At 35.0% G+C, this 20,659-nt stretch overlaps 1 protein-coding gene across 2 annotated transcripts; it reads left to right on the top strand.

Moving 5' to 3' along the window:
* The first annotated feature begins 1,327 nt into the window (after positions 1–1,327).
* Positions 1,328–14,519, top strand: LOC112039282 (vesicle-associated protein 1-2). 2 transcript variants are annotated; one of them, XM_024072141.2, is made up of 9 exons: positions 1,328–1,371; positions 2,184–2,319; positions 2,993–3,063; positions 3,169–3,250; positions 11,570–11,685; positions 11,751–11,927; positions 12,205–12,741; positions 13,706–13,783; positions 14,087–14,519. In XM_024072141.2, the coding sequence occupies exons 2-9, from the start codon at positions 2,271–2,273 to the stop codon at positions 14,195–14,197; spliced, it is 1,221 nt and encodes a 406-aa protein (XP_023927909.1). In that variant the 5' UTR covers positions 1,328–1,371; positions 2,184–2,270; the 3' UTR covers positions 14,198–14,519. The 2 variants fall into 2 exon arrangements, with proteins under 2 accessions (XP_023927909.1, XP_065626432.1); XM_065770360.1 differs by having other exon boundaries at positions 1,348–1,371; positions 2,169–2,319.
* Positions 14,520–20,659: the final 6,140 nt, after the last annotated feature.

Here is a 20,659-nt window from a genome sequence, read left to right as displayed (position 1 = left end):
AAAATTATTATAACATATAAAATGACAACAAAAAAGTTATTAATTCTGTGGCCTGGCAGATCGATTGCTTAAAAGCTAAAAAATTATACTAATTTTTTAATCAAAAAATATTAAGCTATCAATAATTAATAAAAAAATGTGACGTTATTTAATATTTATCACTAATAAGTACTAAGTAATAACTATAATAATAAAGTTTCTGTCAACTGTTAAGTGTGTCCCCAATTTTCGGACGATAACGTAGACTTTTTTTTTTTTTCTTGAGCAATAATTTGTCTATAATATTTTTACAAAAAGTAGTAAGTTGTTACGAATTGTTATTAGTAAGACTAAAAGTAATTTCAATGATAAATTCAATTAGAACTAATAATAATAGTTTTTTTTAGAAAGTTTCATTCTATGGCGTTCCGATGATAGCTCTTTATCATCAGACTAAAATACCAATCAGTTTTTGATTTTGACTCAGATTTTTTATTCAACCATAAGAGATTTTGTCAATTGAGCTAATTACCTATGATACTAATTCATTATGAAAATGTCGTGGAATTTTTTTTTTTTTTTTTGGGCGAAAGGTGTAGACTTTTTAAATATTTTTCTGAAAAAAAGAAAAAGAAAAAGTCGTACCAGAACCGACCCACATGAATCCGGGTTGTAACATTGGATGGAGTTTCGGTTAAAACGTCCGGTACAACTAACACCACTAGTAGGAGTGGCTCTACCATCCGTCAGGCACAAAGACTTTCGCTTTCACTTCTTTGCTTCCCCCTCCCAAAATTAAAAAAAAGTCTTCCTTCAAGTCACAGTGTTTTAGTTCAGACCACCAAACTCTCTTTTAAATAAATAAAAAAAAAAATAAATTTAATATTTTACTCTGTTTAGAATTTCGAGTCCTGTACATAAAAATTGGAATTATCGATCCCAACAACAAAGCTTAAATAAAAAGCCGCATTTTCCCACTCAATATTCCCGTTCCCTTTTTGCCTATCCGTTTCCTCCTCATTTCCATTTCCACTTCCTCCCTCTCTGAAAACGCTGTCGTTCTCTCCCTCCGGTTTTCTTTTTCATCTCCCAACAATCAAAATCTTCATCTGACTCCTAAAACGCCGTCGTTCTCTCTCTCTCTCTCTCTCCCAGCGAGGTAAGCCTTCACTGTCTCCATCTCTCTGTTTCCAAACGCTGTCGTTTTCTTAGACTTTTTTTTTTCTTTACTCGTTTCTCCGAAGTTCTTATAAAGCCATAGGTTTTTTTTTTTTTTCTTCTCTTTCAAAACGGTTTTGGTGATCCTAAACGCCGCCGTTTTTGCTGTTTTTCCGGCGATTCTTTAAACGGCGTGTTTCTCTCTGAAGTTTTGTTGCTAAAAGGCTAAAACCGGTAAGGTATTATAATAAGCTTGTTTCAGAGTCTCACTCTCTGATTCTAAACGCGGTCGTTTTTTGGTGACTTGTTTTTTTTTTTTTTTTTTGAACGATCTGAGTTGAAAACGAGTTTGAATTCGGGTTCACTTGAATGCTTGGACTGAATTTCAGGGTGAAAAAAAAAAAACGTTTCGGATTTCCGACTCGTTTTTATTTTTATTTTTTGGTTTTCGGACTTGTCCGAGTAAGAAACTGAAACAGAGTCCGAGTTTGGACTGTTTCGTTTGACTATTCATCTCTTTTTCCTCGTTTTCTCGTTGGATACGGGTCGTCTAGCTCAACTCGTTGTTGTGCTTTATTGTTTTGAACGATCACGAGTTGAAACTGAGCCAGAGTCTGAATTGATTAAAGTAAACCGAGTCTGAATTTGGCGTATGTACTATGTGTTTGGTTGCTGAGAAAACAAAGGAAAATGGACCGAATCATGTACCATCTGCAATTACTAACTCTTTTTTTTCTTAACCTTCTCTCTTGGCGGAAAAAAATTCGATTTATTTTTGGCAATATTCTTTTTCCTTTACCTTCTCATTTATTTATTTGTGCACAAATTCGATTTTATTTTATTCGATTAATTCATTTTTTTTTCAAAATTCACAGAAAAATAATTGCACAAATTCGATTTTAATTTTTCCCATTTCCATTTATTTATTTATTTTTATTTACTTTCCCTCTTTATTATATGTTTGTGTGGAGTTAATTTTAATTTTATTTATATTTTCTGAAGAATTGGAAATGTGGGGTTCTTTTGTAAAGTGTTTGGCTATGTAGGAAAAGAGAAGATTCGGCATTGGCGGCGAGGTTTTGGATACTGAGATTATTAAATTTTGAATTTGGAGTTGTTACTGAGGAAGAGAAATGAGTACTCAACTTTTGGATATTCAACCCAAGGAACTCAAATTTATATGTAAGTCAATCATTACCATATGACCCACTTTTAATTATTAACCTTTAAATTTGTTTTTTTCATGTTTTAATAATGTAATAATGTGGGCTATATCTACTCTCATTATTGTTAGAATTTCTTCACACTCTGTTTGATCACTGATGAATTGGCAAACATATGGATTTTATAATAAATTTTAATGGAAACAGACACAGCTTATTTAAATTGTCGAAATAGCAAATAACTAGTAGAAGACATATAAGAATTGTTGATTTCATTTTTCTGCCAATTTTGATAAAAAAAAACAATGAAAATAACATGAGGATTCCAATGTTCTATTTTTTAAAATATATGGAAGTAGTATTTGAAACCAATGAATTTGATAATAGAATAAATTAGTAGGCCTCGGGGTCTTGGCTTAGGTGATTATGGGATGGGGCGGGTTCATTCAATTGGGTCCATATATTAACTGGAAAACAGGGGAAAAAAACACTTTGCAGATTAATATATAGTATCCTTAATGATTTTATATTGGGAATGACTTTGGTGGCCTTCAAGTCAGGTGTATTAGATATGTAAATGTAATGTGTTCTTTTCCTAGCATTACTCGTTTGTATGTATTTGTTGCATGCATCTACTTCTGAAATGCGAGGTTTTGTGGACTGACATGTTTGAATTACTTTGTTTTCCATAGTTGAATTGAAGAAGCATAGCTCATGTTCAGTTCGACTTGCCAATAACACCCATCACTATGTTGCTTTTAAGGTGTGTTTCACTTCTATTTATGTTTTTCTGTTCCCAGCTTTATGGAGTTTCAGTATAAAATTCATTGTAGAGGATGGAATGCTTAATAGCTAGATAATTTGGCAGGTAAAAACTACATCTCCTAAAAAGTACTGTGTGCGACCAAATGTAGGTGTTATTTCTCCGAAATCAACTTGTGAGTTTACGGGTATGTCCTTCCCATATCTCAGTGAGTACATTGTAAGCTTACAGTTGTGCCTGTGATGTTTAGTAGAATGAAGTATGAAGCTGTAAGTGGCCAGATTCAATAGACAATGATTATTATCAATAGTTTCTCCAATATATATATATATAGTTTTGCCTGGACCACTTTATTATTGGAAATTGCTATTATTTTACACCAGATAAAATTTGAAGACAAAAAAATTAGTTTAACCATTTGCCACATAGAGTAAGGGGGAAAAAAAGAAAAAGGAAAGACAGCATTATTATAGGCTGCTGCATTTATTTATTTATTTTGGTGGAGTGGTGGGGAGGGGGAGTGGGATTCAGTTTTTACTTCTTCACAATTATAAGATATCTAAATTATATAAATAATTTGCGCAAATTTCATTTGATAAATCTAGTAAGTTAAAATAATATGAAATGATTACAGTAATCAAGTATTTTTGGTTGATTACATTTTTTTTTTTAAATACATGCATAAATACTTTGATTAATTTTTCCTACATGATATTTTGGTTTGGGCCAATTTTAGGTTGAAGATGAACCTAGAATAACTAGGAAAATGAATCCACCCTTTAAGTCTTTGCTCTTTTGGTGAAAATTTATCTACTTCAAGAAATGAGAACTCTTCTTTTTTAGTGATAAGCAATATATATGGCAATGATAAACAATATATCTGACTAACAAATGGGATGAATTAAGTTTATTACACACAGTTCAAATATTTTACCTTGCTGTTTAGGCTTTATAATTGTATTAATGTTGAAGCAACATCAGTTGACACATATACTCCTCTTTCAAAACTAGATTTTGGTGGTATTTCATGTTCTGTCATTACTAAGACATTTTCTCCTGTATGGGAAGCAGTAATTTCATTGCAATTGATCGTCCTTGACAGCCCAAACGAATCAAGCTAGGTTTTGAGTTTGCCAAACTCTTGTTCAAACCTCTGCAGACAAGTCTTGCACGACTTTTACTAGATATGGTTGGCTCTACGGCAAACTGTATTGGAATGGGTTCAGGATTAGAAAACTTCTTGAACACTCATTTTTTTTTTCTTCTTCAAATAGTGCTATAGATTGTTTGTTCTCTTGCCTTAGACTATATCTTTGAACTAGAAAATGATCCTGGTGAGATTGTGGTAGATCTTTCAATAGGGTTGGGGTAGATATACCTTTTTATGTTTGTTTGTTTGTTTGTTTGTTTTTTTTTTTTNTTTTTTTTTTTTTTTTTTTTTTTTTTTGTGTGGCGCCAAGTGAGTTAATTCAATGTAGAAAACGATGAGTTAAATATAAATAAACCATAAAAAAAATCTAATCATATATATATAACCAATACTTAGAGAAATTTTAATTAGAATCAAAATTGAAATTTTCTTTTGTTAGCTTTTCATACAAATTAAAATTTTTAGATTTTTGCTATTATTTTTTCTCTAAACTAATGAGTATATTTTTTATACAGTTTTTAGTTAGATATTTTGTACGCATGGTTGAACTAATATTTATGTGTTTTATAACTTAAGCTAACATCAATAGCACCATTACAATTCATCATTCCCGTATGTAGGCACATGTTACATACTAGTTAGCATAATTAGTGAAGTCTCTTGTCATTGAAAATAAGAAATCCAGGGTTCAATCTTCATCTACACTAAAAATCAATTGTTGTACTTGGTCTAATGATAAAGAGCAATTATTAAGAGTAGGGATGGCAATTTTGCCCCACCCTGCTTAACACGCACCTCCCTGTTTTGCCCCACACGGGTTTTCTCTGCTCCGCAAAGGTGATGGGGCGGGGATGGGGCAAGATTTTAGCCCCACACCATAGGGCGGGGCAGGGATGGGTTTAGACTTTTTAGACCTGCCCCGCCCCTTCCTGTCCCCACCCTGCGTTGCTAAAGGTTACAATTGTAAATTTTTCATACCCTAAAACTTTACTATTTAAACAAATGTATCAATATTAGTTTATTTTATTCTACTCAATGTGGTTCTTTGCCTTTATTTTGTTATGTATTATACTATGAGTTTTTTTTTTTTTTTTTTTTTTTTTGTGATTATCTTGTTAAACGCTTGGATATATTATTCAATTTTTTTTTCTAAAAATTGATTTGATTCGATGGGATAAATTTAGTTGTAATTTCAAGTATATTTTTATTAATAAAATAGGTTTCATTAAAAAATTGTACTAGTTTTATGGGGTGGGGTGGGGTGGGGTGGGGTGGGGCGGGGCTTCATGAGGCCCCAAGGGGCGGGGATGGGGCAAGACACAACCGTGTGGGGCGGGGGTGGGGGCGAAGACTCCATCCTTCGGCCACGCCCCGTCCTGCCCCGCCCCATTGCCATCCCTAATTAAGAGCGGACGTGGTAGTGAACCAGAAAAATAAAAGAAAAAGTAAAAGATAACTTAGTCAATTCTAGAAGATTTGGATCCCAAACTTGAGAGGAAGAATATACTTTTGAGTTAATATTATGCTTAATTATAATTAATGCATTCAACATGAACTAGAAAAATTTAAAAAAAAGTAAGAGTTAACTTAGTTGATTCTAGAAGACTAGACTCCTAAACTTGAAAGGGAAAATAAACTCTTTGAGATAACTTCATCAACAAATCCTAAAACATAGGAATTTTTTATTTTTTTATTTTGAGATAACATAGGAACTAATTTGAACACAAATAAATAACAATACTAATTTACTGCTACCTCATTTAGATAAAGATCTATTGCTACACCTAAATTTAAATACTTTTAATCCAAATAATTTATCTAACTTAGTCGAGGTGATTACCTCCTGAAACCTTTGGGTTAATCTTATAGGAGTGCTTCATTCTCATTAATGCATTTAACTTATATAAATAGCAAATGATAAGATAATCTCATCAACACATTCTAAAACATAAGAACCAATCTTATCTTATCCTAAAACCCAAAAATTAATTTGAATATAAATAAATAACAATATGCTTATTCTAATAAAGATCTAACAATATGCCTAAATTTAAATACTTTTAATTCAAATAATAATTTATCTTGAAACTATCTCTAACACCCCCCCCCAAAAAAAAAAAAAAAAAAAAAAAACGAAGCTAAAGTCCAAACTCCAAAATGAAAGTAAATTATTATTTATTTTCTGCCGGGGAAAGTTAATATTTTAGCTTTATAAATAATAAAAACTGAAACCCAAATTACAATTATTATTTTTTGTTTTGTTTTTATTTTTGCTGATTAAACTCAAGTCACAATTTTTACCAGGTGGCTAGCTAAAAATCTTTATTCACATAAAATTCATCGAATGTGTTTTTTTTATTAAACGTGCTTCCTGATTTGCTGAAACAGAGAGTTAGCATCCGCATCCGGATTCTAAATCCTATCTTATTTTACCACCTCAAAAAATCACTTTATCAATTATACAATACAATTTTACAATTCTCCAACATCCCAACTTTTATATCTCAATCCTACTTATTAAAATAATATTTTTACATAATAAAATAATATATCTCACCATTACCATTATCCAATACAACACATTATTTATACATTATTTATTCTTTCTCTCTCTTTCCTTCTGGGCAGAACCACAATCACCACCACCGCTGCACACCATCACCGCTGCCACCCCCACCGCTGGCAACCCAGAAACTACCGTCAACACCAAAAAAAAAAAAAAAAAAAAAAAAACAGAGAAAATCACAACCACCGGACCCAGCAAACACCGAAACCAGTTACACACAAACCCAACAAAAACAGCCACCAAAAAAAAAAAAAAAAAAAAAACCAGAGAAACACAAACCCAGCAAACACCGAAACCAGTTACACACAAACCCAGCAAACCCAGCAAACACAGCCACCGAAAAAAAAAAAAAAACCAGAGAAGCTCCAAGCTTGACGTCCAGCCACCGCGCTGATCGCAGCCGATCTCCAAGCCACATCGGTCTCCAAGCCGATCTCCACCGCGCTTGACGTCCAGCCACATCGCCGATCGCAGCCACGCCACATCGCCGAGCTTGACGTCCAGCCACATCGGTCTCCAAGCCGATCTCCACCACGCGTTGACGTCCAGCCACCGCACCGATCGCAGCCACGCCACCGCGCCGATTCGAGTTGGCTTGGTGATTCGGCGTGAGCTCTGAGAGAGAAGCTTGAGAGCTGAGAGAGAAAAGAAAGAGAGAGACGATGAGAAACAGAGAGAGGCAGAGAGAGAAAAGAAAGAGGAAAAATGGGAGGTGAGAGAAAATTTCAGGTATAAAAAAGTATTAAAAAATTATTTTTTTTTTACAACCCAGCTACAGTGCCATCTTACATTTGTTTAATAGGTAACGAAATATATTAATAAAAAAGCCGTTATTAAAAAAAAAAAAAAAAAAAAAAAGCCAACCCAAGTACATTGGGGATGTATTCTGGGGGCACAAATTAGGAACCAAAATTGGAATTATGTTTTTCTTTCATTTATTTTCCAATCAGTTATGGCAAAATTTTACAATTCAAGTTGAAGGTTCCCAATATCGTTCTAGTGTTATATAATGAGTTTCATTTTGTCAATCTTAACTTGTTTGTTATATGATAAGATTACTTGTTTAAAAGAATTATCCATCTCATGTAACCAGTTTATTGGATATCCATGGATCTTGTCAACCATCAAAACTAGGTGCCTTTAATATTACCAATGCTCACTAGAATAAAGTTTGAACAAATAATTGGAACTAAAACCTGGACTTACTGACCTGGGCTGCTGGCCATCATTGGCCATGAGCCTATCACAAGCCCCCAACTGAATCACAGTCTGGACTTGTGGTATCTTGAAAGTTTGGCTTATTAGTCATTTAGTCTATCTACACACATGACCTTGAAGAACTTTGTTGGGTTGGAAACAGGCTAAATGACTTTGCACTCTTGACCCATTTTTCAGTTGAAATTAGAAAAAGTGTGCAAACTGCAACAATAGAAGAGTTGTGTGCACTCAACAGGCTTGTCAATGGTTCTTTGTTGAAGTAGGAACAAGCAATATGGTGGTGCAGGGAATGGATAAGGTCAATGAACATGACACAAAAGGGCTTTTAAACCAAAATTGTCTGAGACTTGTCGTTGACTATGGTGTTCTTTTGGTTTGTCCGCAATTGATGAGGTTTACGTTGAGGATCTTGGTGATCAAATCGCGGGCTCAATAAGGCAAATGGCAGTTTCTTCTTTTTAATGGGTGGGTCTTGGAATGTGGATCAGTTGGGATTACCGATGATGAGGTCAAGACTTTAGATGGTTGCTAGGTCTTATTTATTTATTTATTTATTTTATTTTTGGGTTCTGTTTTTGGCACTTGTGGTTGAGGACAAGGGTTGGTTTGTTTGGGTTATGACAAAGATGACTGGGTGCGGGTTGTCGGCTGTGTGGGTAGTTTGGGTATTTTCTTTTTTGGGGGGATATGAATACACTAGGTTTGGGTTGGTGTGGGTGGTTTTTTGGCTAGGAGAAGGAAAGCGAATGCCCTACCTTGGTTTTGTGCAAAGTGGAGGTTTCACAGATGATGGGGTTGAACGAAGTTGGATTTTTTGGTTATTTAAATTTTGGTGATGGTTGCATTTTATGGTTATTTCAATTTTGGTTGTGACCCACAGCGGTGTTTGCAAATCATAGATTGATTTTTCATGCAGCACTAACATTGAAAGAAAATTTACAATAAAGAAACAAAGAAAGAAACAATGATCAGTTTTCCTTTGGAAAAACATTTGGAAGCAGAAGATTCCCTCTAGAGTGGCTTTCTTTGTTTGGACCGCTGCCTTGGGAAAATGTCTGACAATTGACAATTTAAGGAAAACAAAGGTTTGCATTTTGGATTGGTGTTATATGTGCAAGTGTAATAGTGAAACCATTGACCATCTATTCCTTCATTGTCTGGCTGCTCTGGAGTTGTGGGATATGGTTTATTTGGAGTTTGTTGGGTTATGCCAATCTCTGTTGTTGAGCTTTTTGCTTGCTGGCAAGGTCGATTTGGTCGCCCTTGCAATGGAGATATATGGATGGTTGTTCCTCATTGTTTGACGTGGTGTATTTGGAAGGAAAGAAATAGTAGGTGTTTTGAAGACAATGAGCGTTCTATGCCTGATCTTGAGCATCTTTTTTCAGAACCTTATTGGTTCTCAGTGTGGAGAAACCATCCTTTTTCTTCTTTTTTGGATTTTCTTGATTTATGTAATTTTTGTATTTGATATGTACACCCCTGTATACTTCCTATGTACTTGGGTGTCTCTCTCTTTTCGTTATCAATAAATCCTTATTACTTATCAAAAAAAAAAAAAACCAAGAAATTAGCACTTAGGGTTGTTTGGAGTCAGATCCAAAAAGATAGAAAATCTAGGAGTTAGCACCTACTGTTGGTTGGAGTTAGAACTAGACAATTGAGAAAATTCCAAGAGTTTTTATTTTTATTTTTTGCTTGATAAATACGGGGGAGTGGGGCTGTGGGGGTCAAACCCGTATGCCCAAGCACCACAAGAGTTTTTGGAATCACTAGGGTATCCCTGGAACCCCAATTTATTACTCAATCAAAATTGTCTCCATAGGAGTACAATAGCAAGCCTAAATAGACTATTAGATCTAAACGCTAATTCTACTTGACTTAGGAAAACTATTATTGAATTATAAAAATAGCCTTGACTCTAGGAAATTAATTAAAATTATTAATAACATAGTTAATTACTAAGACCTAAAATAAAATCGATTTGACCAGTAAAAATACAATTGACTCCTAAAATTAAATATAACTAAATTAATGTTGAGAATTGAGAAGCTTAATGGACAGTGCATGTTGTCAAAAGAAGATTGGTGTAGCCACTTCAAATAGTTTGAATGTTGTTTCCTGCAGTAATGGATTTAATTGCCTCGAGTCTGGCAACAAAAGATCCCTGTCTAACTGGGTGAAAGAGGGAGATCAGACGTGTAAGGAGTATCAGTACACTGTGGCACAATATATTTAAAACGTGATGATGAGGTGGCAGTGTTTTATTTAAAATATAAAAAAGGGCAAAGGGGGGGTGGGGATAGAGAGAGAGGGAGATGTATCAAATATGGAGGGACGAAAACTGAAACGTTGTTACTAAATTCAATGGTTAGTATTATAATTAAAGAAGCAAGTGGAGCTTGAGGGAGAGGGAGACAGCATGTGTAAGGAGTATCAACACACTGTGGCATAACATTTTTAAAACGTGATGATGAGGTGGCAGCGTTTTACTTAAAATAAAGGAGTGGAATATAATCACTACGTTTACTAAAATTCAAAAGAGAAATTGACTCCTGATGGTGATTTAGTGACAAGTGTCATATACAATTAAGGATGGAACTCCACGTGTTACAAGCATCCATTGATAACTGTCAAGATCTCAAGTAAAATGGAGACTTACATCCCAAGCAAGAAGACATCTTAAACTGATTCCTCTTATTATTTTGCTTGTAATCCACTAGTTTAAGGGGGTTTTTTTGCTAGTCATATCAAGGTGTTCATGCAAGTAAGTAGCTTTGTAAGTTTAAGTTTTACTAATTAGATCTCTAGCTATTATTTTAGTGCACTCTTTACTTTTTTGCATTGATAATAGCATTGTTAGTTTCAGTTTCATTGTTTCGTAACTTGGATAACTTTTTTTCTCTTAATCACAGTTAGGATATTGATATTCTCTCCATTGATTTAGTTGTTATTTGGTATTCATATTGATAATTAATGTAGAGCAATTAACGCATTTACCATTGATATTAAAGAACCACCTTTGATAAGGAAATATTTTCTCTTCATTGAGGCAAAATGGACTGACCCATACACTTTTAGAAACAAAGTCAAATCATAAAATCAAAGGCTTGACAAAGGCCATCAACACAGCCCTGCAATCAAAATGATGCTTAAAATATAATAAGCACAAACAATGGTTTTGAGCCTGGCAAGGGAAGATTTGTCTCAGCTGAATTTGTCGCTCTTTGGTAGTTTTTTAATTTATTTATTTTATTATCTTTCCATCTGTAAATTCATATTGCACACAGTCACGCACACGCATAAACATAGTCAGGGACACATGCACAGGTTTTGTGGTTTTGGGGGAAGAAATTTGGTTGCTCCATAATTTGATATGGATTTCATCAGGAAATTTTTAAATAAAAAACCATTGATATGTCACGAGGTCATAGTGTGATTAAAATTTTTTGCTGATACTTGAAAATTTTGGTCTAGATATGATCTTTCACTTGGTTTTGCTCTTCAGTTTTTGGCATTCTATTTCCTTATGTTGTTATTTTATCTATCTTTATTGCCTTGTGTCCATGTAGTTACAATGCAAGCTCAACGGACAGCTCCACCTGATATGGTGTGCAAAGACAAGTTTTTGATCCAAAGCACTGTTGTTCCTGTTGGAACAATTGATGAGGACATTACACCTAGCATGGTATGTTTTTGTAGTTTTGTTGTTCTTGATTCTATATTTTGGCTTCTCATAGATTGTTTTGGCAGTTTGCTAAGGATGGCAGCAAGTACATTGAAGAGAACAAGTTGAGAGTGACCCTCATTAGCCCGGCCAGTTCACCAGAACTGTCACCAATTAATGGACTACGGAAACAGGGGCTAGCTCATGAAGTTCCAAAATTGAAAAAAAGTCAAGAATTGGGTAGAGAGGAAACGCAGCTAACGGTTAGAGAAACTCTTCTTAGTTAACAATGTTGGGCTTAACTAATTCTCTCCCCCATAATTTTTGAATACTTCAATAAGTTGCCTTTGTTTTTCATTTGATTTCACCATGTCTTGGGTCAACACCCTACCCCCATTTTTGAGTGTAGTAGGGAAGAATTATCCTGGTATATGTTATCACTAATATGTTGATTGAGTTTCAAGTAGATCAAGCATATTAAATGGTAAACTAGAATTGCTTGTAGAATATCATTTGGTAGTTCTTATTTTATTGGTTCAGGTTGCTAAGGATATAGATGAGTCCAAATTGTTTAACGAAAAGGTGCTAAATCTAGCTGAGGATATGGAGCTGAAAACAGTGAAGGATACAGAACTGAAGCCAGCAAAGGATGCAGAACTGAAGCCAGAAAAGGATGCAGAACTGAAGCCAGCAGAGGATTCAGTACTGAAGCCAGTAAAGCATGCAGAACTTAAGCCAGTAGAGGATTCAGTTCTGAAGCCGGTAAAGGATGCAGAACTTAAGCCAGCAAAGAACACTAAACTGAAACATGCAAAGAATACAGAATTGGAGCCAGCAAATAATGCAGTAAATAATGCAGAAATGGAACCTGCAAAGGATGCTGAGCTGAACCTATCAAAGGATGCAGAATTGGAGCCTGAAAAGGATGCAGAATTGGAGCCAACAAATGATGCAAAATTGGAGCCAGCAGAGGATGTGGAGTTGAAATCAGCAAAGAATGTTGATGAGTTAAATTTAGTTAAAGATATCGAGGAGATGAAGACAAAACTAAATGGTCTTGAATCAAAGCTAAAGGAGGTCAGCCTTTCTAGAATCTTTGTTAAAATTTATGGTATAATTACAGTGTGACTAATCAGGGCAATAGCAAATAAATGGAATAGACTAGTGTTGCTATTCTTGTTTGCCTCCAGTTTTCACTCTGAAATTCAATTATTGTACTCTGTTGTGACTGTATCAAGAGTTTGGTTACTGAAATCCATCTCTTATCCACTTACCTTCTTTCGATATAATATGGTTTCATTACAACAAATCTCTATTTTATTTTGCCTTCTATAGTTCTAGCATCATATCAAATCAACTAAAATTTAGAAATCAATTGTAAAAAAAAAAAAAAGGTTGATGCATATCCATTCATTAACTCGCAGTTGTAGGGCTGTATGACCTCTGAAAATAAATTCCCTGGTCCCATGTTCATTCACTATCTCAATGACTATTTAGGATTTGTATTCTATAATCTTATGCATTCACAGGGTCTATTGTTGCCATTTCTTCTCAATTTAGAGTTTCGGTTGAAATTTTATGATGAAGTCCCTATTGAAAATGAAAATTTTTGTCAGTATTCCTTCTCCGTCCTTATTGGCTCAGTCCCTTATTGTATGTTCTACCCACAGGATCATCTAATATTTGTTTCTCAAAAAAAAAAAAGGATCATCTAATATTTGATTCTTTTAAACTTCTTTGGGATGGGGATAATTGTGTGATATTTGCCCCCTGATTATATCATATTTGTTACAATTATCTCCCTGATGGGGATAATTGTGTTATTTGCCCCCTGATCATATCAGATTCTTTACAATTATGCTTTAGGAATTGATTAGTTATAGTAGTCCTCGCATATGGAATGACCATATATATTTCTTTTGTTTTATATGGTATTGATATCAGTTCAATTTTGTTGTTTTATAAAATTTATAATGAATCTGTTTAGTACAAGGATGGAATCTTGTTCTATAGCACTCAAGTCTTTGGATTTCCTTTGCAGGCTGAAGTTACTATTTCAAAGCTAACAGAGGAGAAGAGTTCAAGCATTCAAGATATAAGAGTCTTCCAGGAGAAACTTGTAAGTTGTTACTTCTTGAACATATTCTTTTCTTAGTGTTTCTTTTGGTATGCTTAAAGTCAGTGAGTTCTGCCATAAGCCTTGCAATGCATTTTTTTTCCCCATCCTAGTGCAAAGGAATTTATCGACTGTAAATCTTATCTGGTCACTATCTGTTTATTAAAAACATCTAGTCCTGCACTCCTATATGTAGCATACCAACCTAATTTTCCCCAACTGCTTTTTGCATCGATTGATTCCTCCTTTGCTTTTATTTCTTATTTATGGCATTGGCATTTTTCTTTTACCTTTCTTGCTTTGCAGGCAGAGTTGAGCAAAAGAGGAGTGAGAAGAGTTCAAGTTGGATTTCCTCTTCTATTTGTTTGTATGGTGGCCATCGTCAGTGTTGAGCTTGGATACCTTATACACCGTTGAACACTTTACAAAGCATTAACACTTCATGATTAATTCCTTGCTAGTTACAGATAGAGGTATAAGAATCTCTCTCCCCTCATTATAAATGTGCAGAGGAGGTATTTTAGTCAGTATGTTCTTTCTGGCCAATTTCCCTGGAATGGAATATAAGTGTGCTGTGAGTATACCAGATTCTTTTTTTTTTTTTTTTTTTTTTAAGAGAGAAGTGGGAAGTGAGGGGATGTGTGTAAATGAGCTCCGTATACATTTGCTGATGAAGTACATGATTTCCATATGCTCGAGTTAACCAAAATATGGAAAATTGGAAACTTGTTTGGGATCATTTTTCCCTGCTGTCTGTCAATTAGATGAAATAACCCCAAGCAACGAAGAAAATTAATAAAATTACGCAAGATAGAAGAACAGACCAAATTCCTCAGACTAACCCACGCTTGCATGGGAATTCAGGAGAACACTGATATATGTTCATTGTCTGAGTTAAAAAAAGGACTCCGTTTGTTGAGGTTATTTGATAGCACACCAAGCTCATTGAAGAACTAATTTTCAGAGTGGGCTGGACCAAAAAAGGTGCCTTGCACCTTGTCAAACAAAACCGAAAGAAATTTTCTGATAATAAGCTGAAGGATGACTGATGAGTGTGTGGTTTTAGTGTTGTATAACGTTAGCAAGTGGATAATCAATATACCATGTTTCAGCCATAGACACAAGTGGATACCTTGCCAATTTCGCTGCTTCTTCTTCTTTTTTAACTGTAAATTGTTTTACAAAAATATTTTCAGTATTTTCCTGTGTTTAATTCGTAAAATTTGGTCAAGCTTGAAAAAGTTTTCGTTAACCGTAAAATTTAGTGAAACATTTTTTTTTTTTTTTTTTTTTTTTTTTTTTTTTTTTTTTTTTTTTTTTTTTTACTCGATATAACATTTTACAGAAAGGCATCGTGTCTCTAACACCCTCATTTGGTGCTGTGTTTGAAAAATTTTATGTCATACAAAATACTTGAAAATATTTTGATTGAAAACATTTCACTGCAAAACAACGGAGCGTAGTGTGCTTGATACCAATTTGAGAGCATAGCCAAGCCCACCCTTAATCATGCACCTCATGGAAACGCAAGGTGGCTTTGAAAAGGATTAGGAGGAGAAATGGTTGTTAAGCCTACGATGGTCTAGGCAATTTCACTTGAATATCAAATTTATATGGTTTTCAGATTTCAAGTCATGTAAGTCACAAGTTTATTATAAATAGGGTTGCAAATGAATTGGGTATTAAAAAATCATAATTTTTCATTTAATTTTAGGTAAAAATACTATTTTGGTTATTATATTTTTGGGTTATAGTCAATTTAGTCCCTACATTTTGATAACAGTCAATTTGGTCTATGTTATTTTTAAATTACAACCAATTTGGATTGTTCATTTAATTTTAGGCAAAAATATCATTTTGGTTCTTACATTTTTGGGTTACAATCAATTTAGTCCATACATTTTGGTAGCAGTTAATTTAGTTTATGTTATTTTTAAATTACAATCAACTTGGTCCACACCGTTAACTTATTAATAGAAAATATATATGTGGCAAACAATTTGCGTTGTTGGTACACGCGTAGTTATAATAATAATATAAAATCAAAATAATTAAACATTAAAAAAAGCCACCTAAGCTTACAAAGGAGTTAGATTACATATTCAAATTTGATTAATTCTAGTTAGGCCATTTTATAGTGATACTTTGGGTTAAGTAATGTGTTTGAGCTTGTGAGAGTGTAATTAAAGTGTGTGTATGTTTTTAGCAATTAGTTTGTTTCTAAAAAAAAACTTAATCTTTCACCATTCACAAATTTATGCAACAACAAAAGCTTTTTATCCATTAACAAATTTATACTAATAATTAGTAAATAAATTATTATTTTTATATTATATAATTTGAGCTATTTTGATAAAATGATTTTTGTTTATTGAACTTTTTCCAATCGCTAGTTGTCTTTATTTTGTTTGTTTTGTATTGTTTTGAGAAACTAATCACTATTCACTAGTTGTTTGAAAGATGATTAGTGACGATAAGTTAGGTCTGATGGTTTTTCTCCACTAACCTTTAATTATATTTATTAATATTGAATCATTAAAAATTACTATTTATATTAACAATAAATTATAAATACTAATTTAATATTTTAGGATTTTATTTACAAACTAATATGATTCAATATTATTTTTATATCAGTATATTTTTATGTATGTATACATATAATTAGATATATATATATATATATTTGTTGATACCTATTTTTGACAAAATGGCCCAATGGTAGAAGAAGTCCAATAATATAAAAAAATGTGGAGAAAGAAAGCAGTAGAGTAAAGATTATTGGGTCAGAATGGTAGGAATGATGGTCCACAAGCCCACAAAATAATAAAGTAGTCCTAAAGAAATCAAATGGGCCAAGGAAGCCCTAAAGAATGAAGTAGTAAGCCCATGGAAATTGTAAGAAATGGAAAGAAGGCAAAAACGGGCCGAAGGAGCCCAAAGAAAGGAATTAGTAAATGGGATTGGTTTGAATGCCAATAAACCCAAAGGTAAACGGTGTGGTAATTGGGTCAAGAAAGCCTAAAGAATTTAGCAAAAGCTCATGGGAATGTAAGAAGTAGGAAAGAATGAAATGAGCCAAGGATGCTTAAAGAATGAAACGGGCCGACGACGCCTAAGGAATGAAATGGGCCGGGGAAGCCCGAGATGTTGTATGAACTGGCCTAACAGGAATGCTAGGCGGTAAAGACCAAATGAATGAATAATATATGAAACTGGCATGACAGACACTTCAGCCCATAAGCTTAGAAGTAAAAATAAAGTAAACAAGGGTAAATGATATCATAGTAGGAACAATGTAGTGGCATGGCAAGAGCACCAGCCAACCCACAGACAAAGAATGAAAAGAGACATGGACCGAATTAAAGAAGAGAAAGCTCACACCCAAGCAATGCTCAACCCTAAGAAGAAATGAGATGCAGAGAATGAAGACCCAAGAACCCATGCACGTCGCAAGAGTTAAACAAGAGCCAGAGTCAGACAAACCTGTAGGCAATGGCAAACGTATGAGCGCCAAAAAAGCAATGGAATCATATGGAAGTGGAGCACGCACATAAGGCTCAGGCACCACCTACCTGTACTCAGCCAATACAGGGGAGGAAAGCCATGGGTCAGAGGCAAGAGATGGTGTGTCTGGCAGTGGGGAGAAGGGGAAGCCTATTTTGGGGTTCTCTCTTAAGTTCTTTTGGGGGAAATGTCTTACTGGGATGACATCTCGCCCAAAAGAGGTAAATATGAGCTGGAATCACTAGGTGCATGCTATAAAGGTTGGTAAGGGAGAAGCCTAGCCTTTATCCAGATGAAAGTGTCAAGGGAAGTAAAAAACAAAATAAAACAAAACCACTTTTGTCTGGGAATGAGGCGTGGCTAGACCAACACAGTGTAGTGTGGTGGCTGGGCAGTTGGCAGAGCAGTGGGCAGTCCTGGAAGGACACCCATAATAGCCCAAAAGTAGTTAAGGGGTAAAAATGGTAAATCTTGTCACAGCAGGCAGTATAAAAAGGTCATAGACGTGCACAGTAAACAAAAGAAGAACACGAAGAGAATAAAAAACAACGGAAAAAGAAAGAAAACAAGGAAAACAAGAAAACTGAGAGTGAGGAAGAAAAATATGAGTGATAGGAGTAAAAGCATGCACCAACAGACTACCCACTTCTCTCCCTCTCAATAGTCCACTCTCTAACGAGTCAAGAATCTAAGATCAAGCCACTTAGGTCCATTTTCCAAAGTGAGTAACTTCTATAGCAAAATTTCTCTCTGAGGTTACCCATATTGGAGATTGGTTCCCCTTTTTGGACTTGAATCTGCTGAAGACTGAAGCCCATTCCTTTAGTAGACTAATGTTCCTTTCTTTTGCCATGGTTGATTAAAGACTAACATGACTTTTTGCTATTAATCTATTTCTGCTGTAATCACGTTGTCATACTTTTCCTTTATGGAACTGTTCAAGTATTATTGTTATTAGTAGAAAATATTTTAGTTTAAGTGTTTTAGTTATCTTGCTGTATTATGTTTTTCCTACTATAACATTTTGTAACAGTATTTCCTGCCGTGAGCACATGACACGCTTAAGGTTCTTGCCAGGGCTCTAACTTGCGCACAAGTTGGCCTAAGGTGTGTTTCAGTTAGGTCAGTTCCGACTCCCCTACCCCATAATCATAGGGCAGTAATACGGTAGGAGCAATCCAGCCCAAGACACAAAAAGACCCACCACAATATTTAAGTCTAATTTTTTGTTTACAAATATATTGTTATACTTGAGCTTGATTGACTCATATTACAGTTGACTATAAATTTACACATCCACCATCACATTCAGAGTCAGAGTGTATTAAACTTATGAAACAAAAAGATTTTTTTAAAAAAATACACATTTTATAATAAAAAATATAAAACATATATAAACGTTTTTCTGTTTTATGCTTATACAAAATACTCAATTAGACTAAACTTTAATACTATTATCAACACTAATCATCAATCAACGTAGAGGAATGACGCTAAAGGTCTTGTAGCTGAATTGGCATTTCTCCATGCACAAAATGCTTGGGGGTCTGGGGGGAAAGAGTTTGAGCTGCGAGGTTAGCAGCATGCTGTAATTACTTTTCAAAAAAAAAAAAAAAAGCGTAGAGGAATGACGAGCCAACATAGACGAGTGTATGTGAAATGCCTCAAAAGAAGATAAAGTCAAGTGTTGATTGAACAACGGCACAAGTAGTCAAAAGTTAGAATAATGCAAGCAAAAATTATTGCACTAAGGCCCCCCTAATGCAAGGTTGAAAATTATTCAAGCGTGAAGGTGATGTCGGGTTAGTTTTTTTTTGGTCTGTCTTGGCTACATGATTGAGTTTGGGTTTGAACTTAATAGATTAAGGTCAAGATTGGATCAAACTAAAACTACCTAGATTAATTATAAGGAGTTGCTAGTACTTCTAAGCTGAGATCAACCCATGAGTTTTTCTCTCTTAAAAAATAAACATTAAGATAAATTAATCGATTAAACAATTACATAAAATGGATAAAAAAGATCAAAATATAATTCCAAGTAGTGGCATCCAGGAGGAGTCTGTTGTTGATGGTCATTTTGGAAGTCAAAAAGAAAGAAGGAGCCCAGCAACACGGGCATAAAGGAGTTGGTAAATAGATAGAAAAAACCATTAAGCTCAAGCAGCAGGAATAATGGATCATAGGTCCATGAAATAAACAAATGGGCCTTGAGGAAGAAAACGGGCCCAAAGGAGCCTGAAATAGGGAAATAGCAAACCTATGGGTAGTGTATGATGTAGAAAAGTGAGAATGGGCCACGACAGGCCCGAAGTAATGTAAGTAAAAAAAGCAAGGGGTTAATGGCAAGCCCATGAACCCCAAGGATGAGGACAAGGTAATTGGGCGAGGAAAGTCCAATGGAGTTAGTAAAAGCCCATGGAAATGCAGAGTTAGGAAAAGGGCCAAGGAAGCCCAAGAAAAGCAAATGGGCCAAGGATGCCCAAGAAAAAACAAATGGGACACAAGAGCCCACAAGTAATGTGATGAAAAACCAATGGCCATACTGAGCCACTAAGGAAAGAATAAACGGTAAGTCCTAAGAGGTCCAGCAAGATTGGGTCAAATAAATATTACAGTAGGAATGGCAGAGTGATATGGCAGGAAATGATAGCAGTCAAGGAGTGGACTGAAAGAAGGTAAAGCCCAACATCAAAAAAAGCCTAGCTCCTAAGGGGAGCGGGAAATTAGAAAGCAGCTCAAATAAAAGGTCAAAGACTGACGGCAGACTGTGCAGGCAAGCCTCCAGACCGCGGCGAACGCATGAGCAGCAGATAGATTTTGGACATACATGAAAGGGAGGCACGCGTAAGTCCCAGACATCACCAGCCTGTAACCAGCTAATACGGGACATGGTGAGGTCATGGGTCAGAGGTAAGAGGGCATGGTTTGGCGGTGGGGAGAGGGGAAAAACCTATTCTGAGGTTCTTGCTCAGGCTCTTTTGGGGGAAGTGTCTTGTTGGGATGACATACCACCCAAAAGGAGCAAGGCTAAGTTGGAACCACTTGGTGTATGCCATAAGGGATAGGGAGAGAGAAGGCACCCACACCATAGCAGGGAAGGGTGCCAGGGAAAACAAACAAACAAAATAGTTTTCTTTTGTCCAGTAATGGGGAGTGGCATACAGACGGACCAGTGGTGGTCGACAAGTACCCCTAGACCAGACAAAGGTGATTAAAGGCTAAAACAGTAAAACCCTGTCATACCAGGCACTATAAAAAGAGGCATTTGTCATGCACAGGAGGGGATCACAATCACGGTAACAAGAACCTCTAAGGAAAACTACGAAATAGAAAACCAGTGTGGAGGAAAGAAAAGAAAGATAAGAGAAAAAT

This window comes from Quercus suber, unplaced genomic scaffold (assembly GCF_002906115.3).
Source record: "Quercus suber isolate HL8 unplaced genomic scaffold, Cork oak 2.0 scaffold_30, whole genome shotgun sequence".
Classification (NCBI taxonomy): Eukaryota; Viridiplantae; Streptophyta; class Magnoliopsida; order Fagales; family Fagaceae; genus Quercus; species Quercus suber.
This window is presented reverse-complemented; position numbering and strand designations above follow the sequence as displayed.

Coding starts and splice junctions, on each gene's coding strand:
- LOC112039282 (XM_024072141.2), top strand. CDS start 2,271: ATGAGTACTCAACTTTTGGATATTCAACCCAAGGAACTCAAATTTATA. Junction 3,251..11,569: donor ATCAACTTGTGAGTTTACGG/GTATGTCCTTCC, acceptor GTGTCCATGTAG/TTACAATGCAAGCTCAACGG. Junction 11,686..11,750: donor AGGACATTACACCTAGCATG/GTATGTTTTTGT, acceptor TTGTTTTGGCAG/TTTGCTAAGGATGGCAGCAA.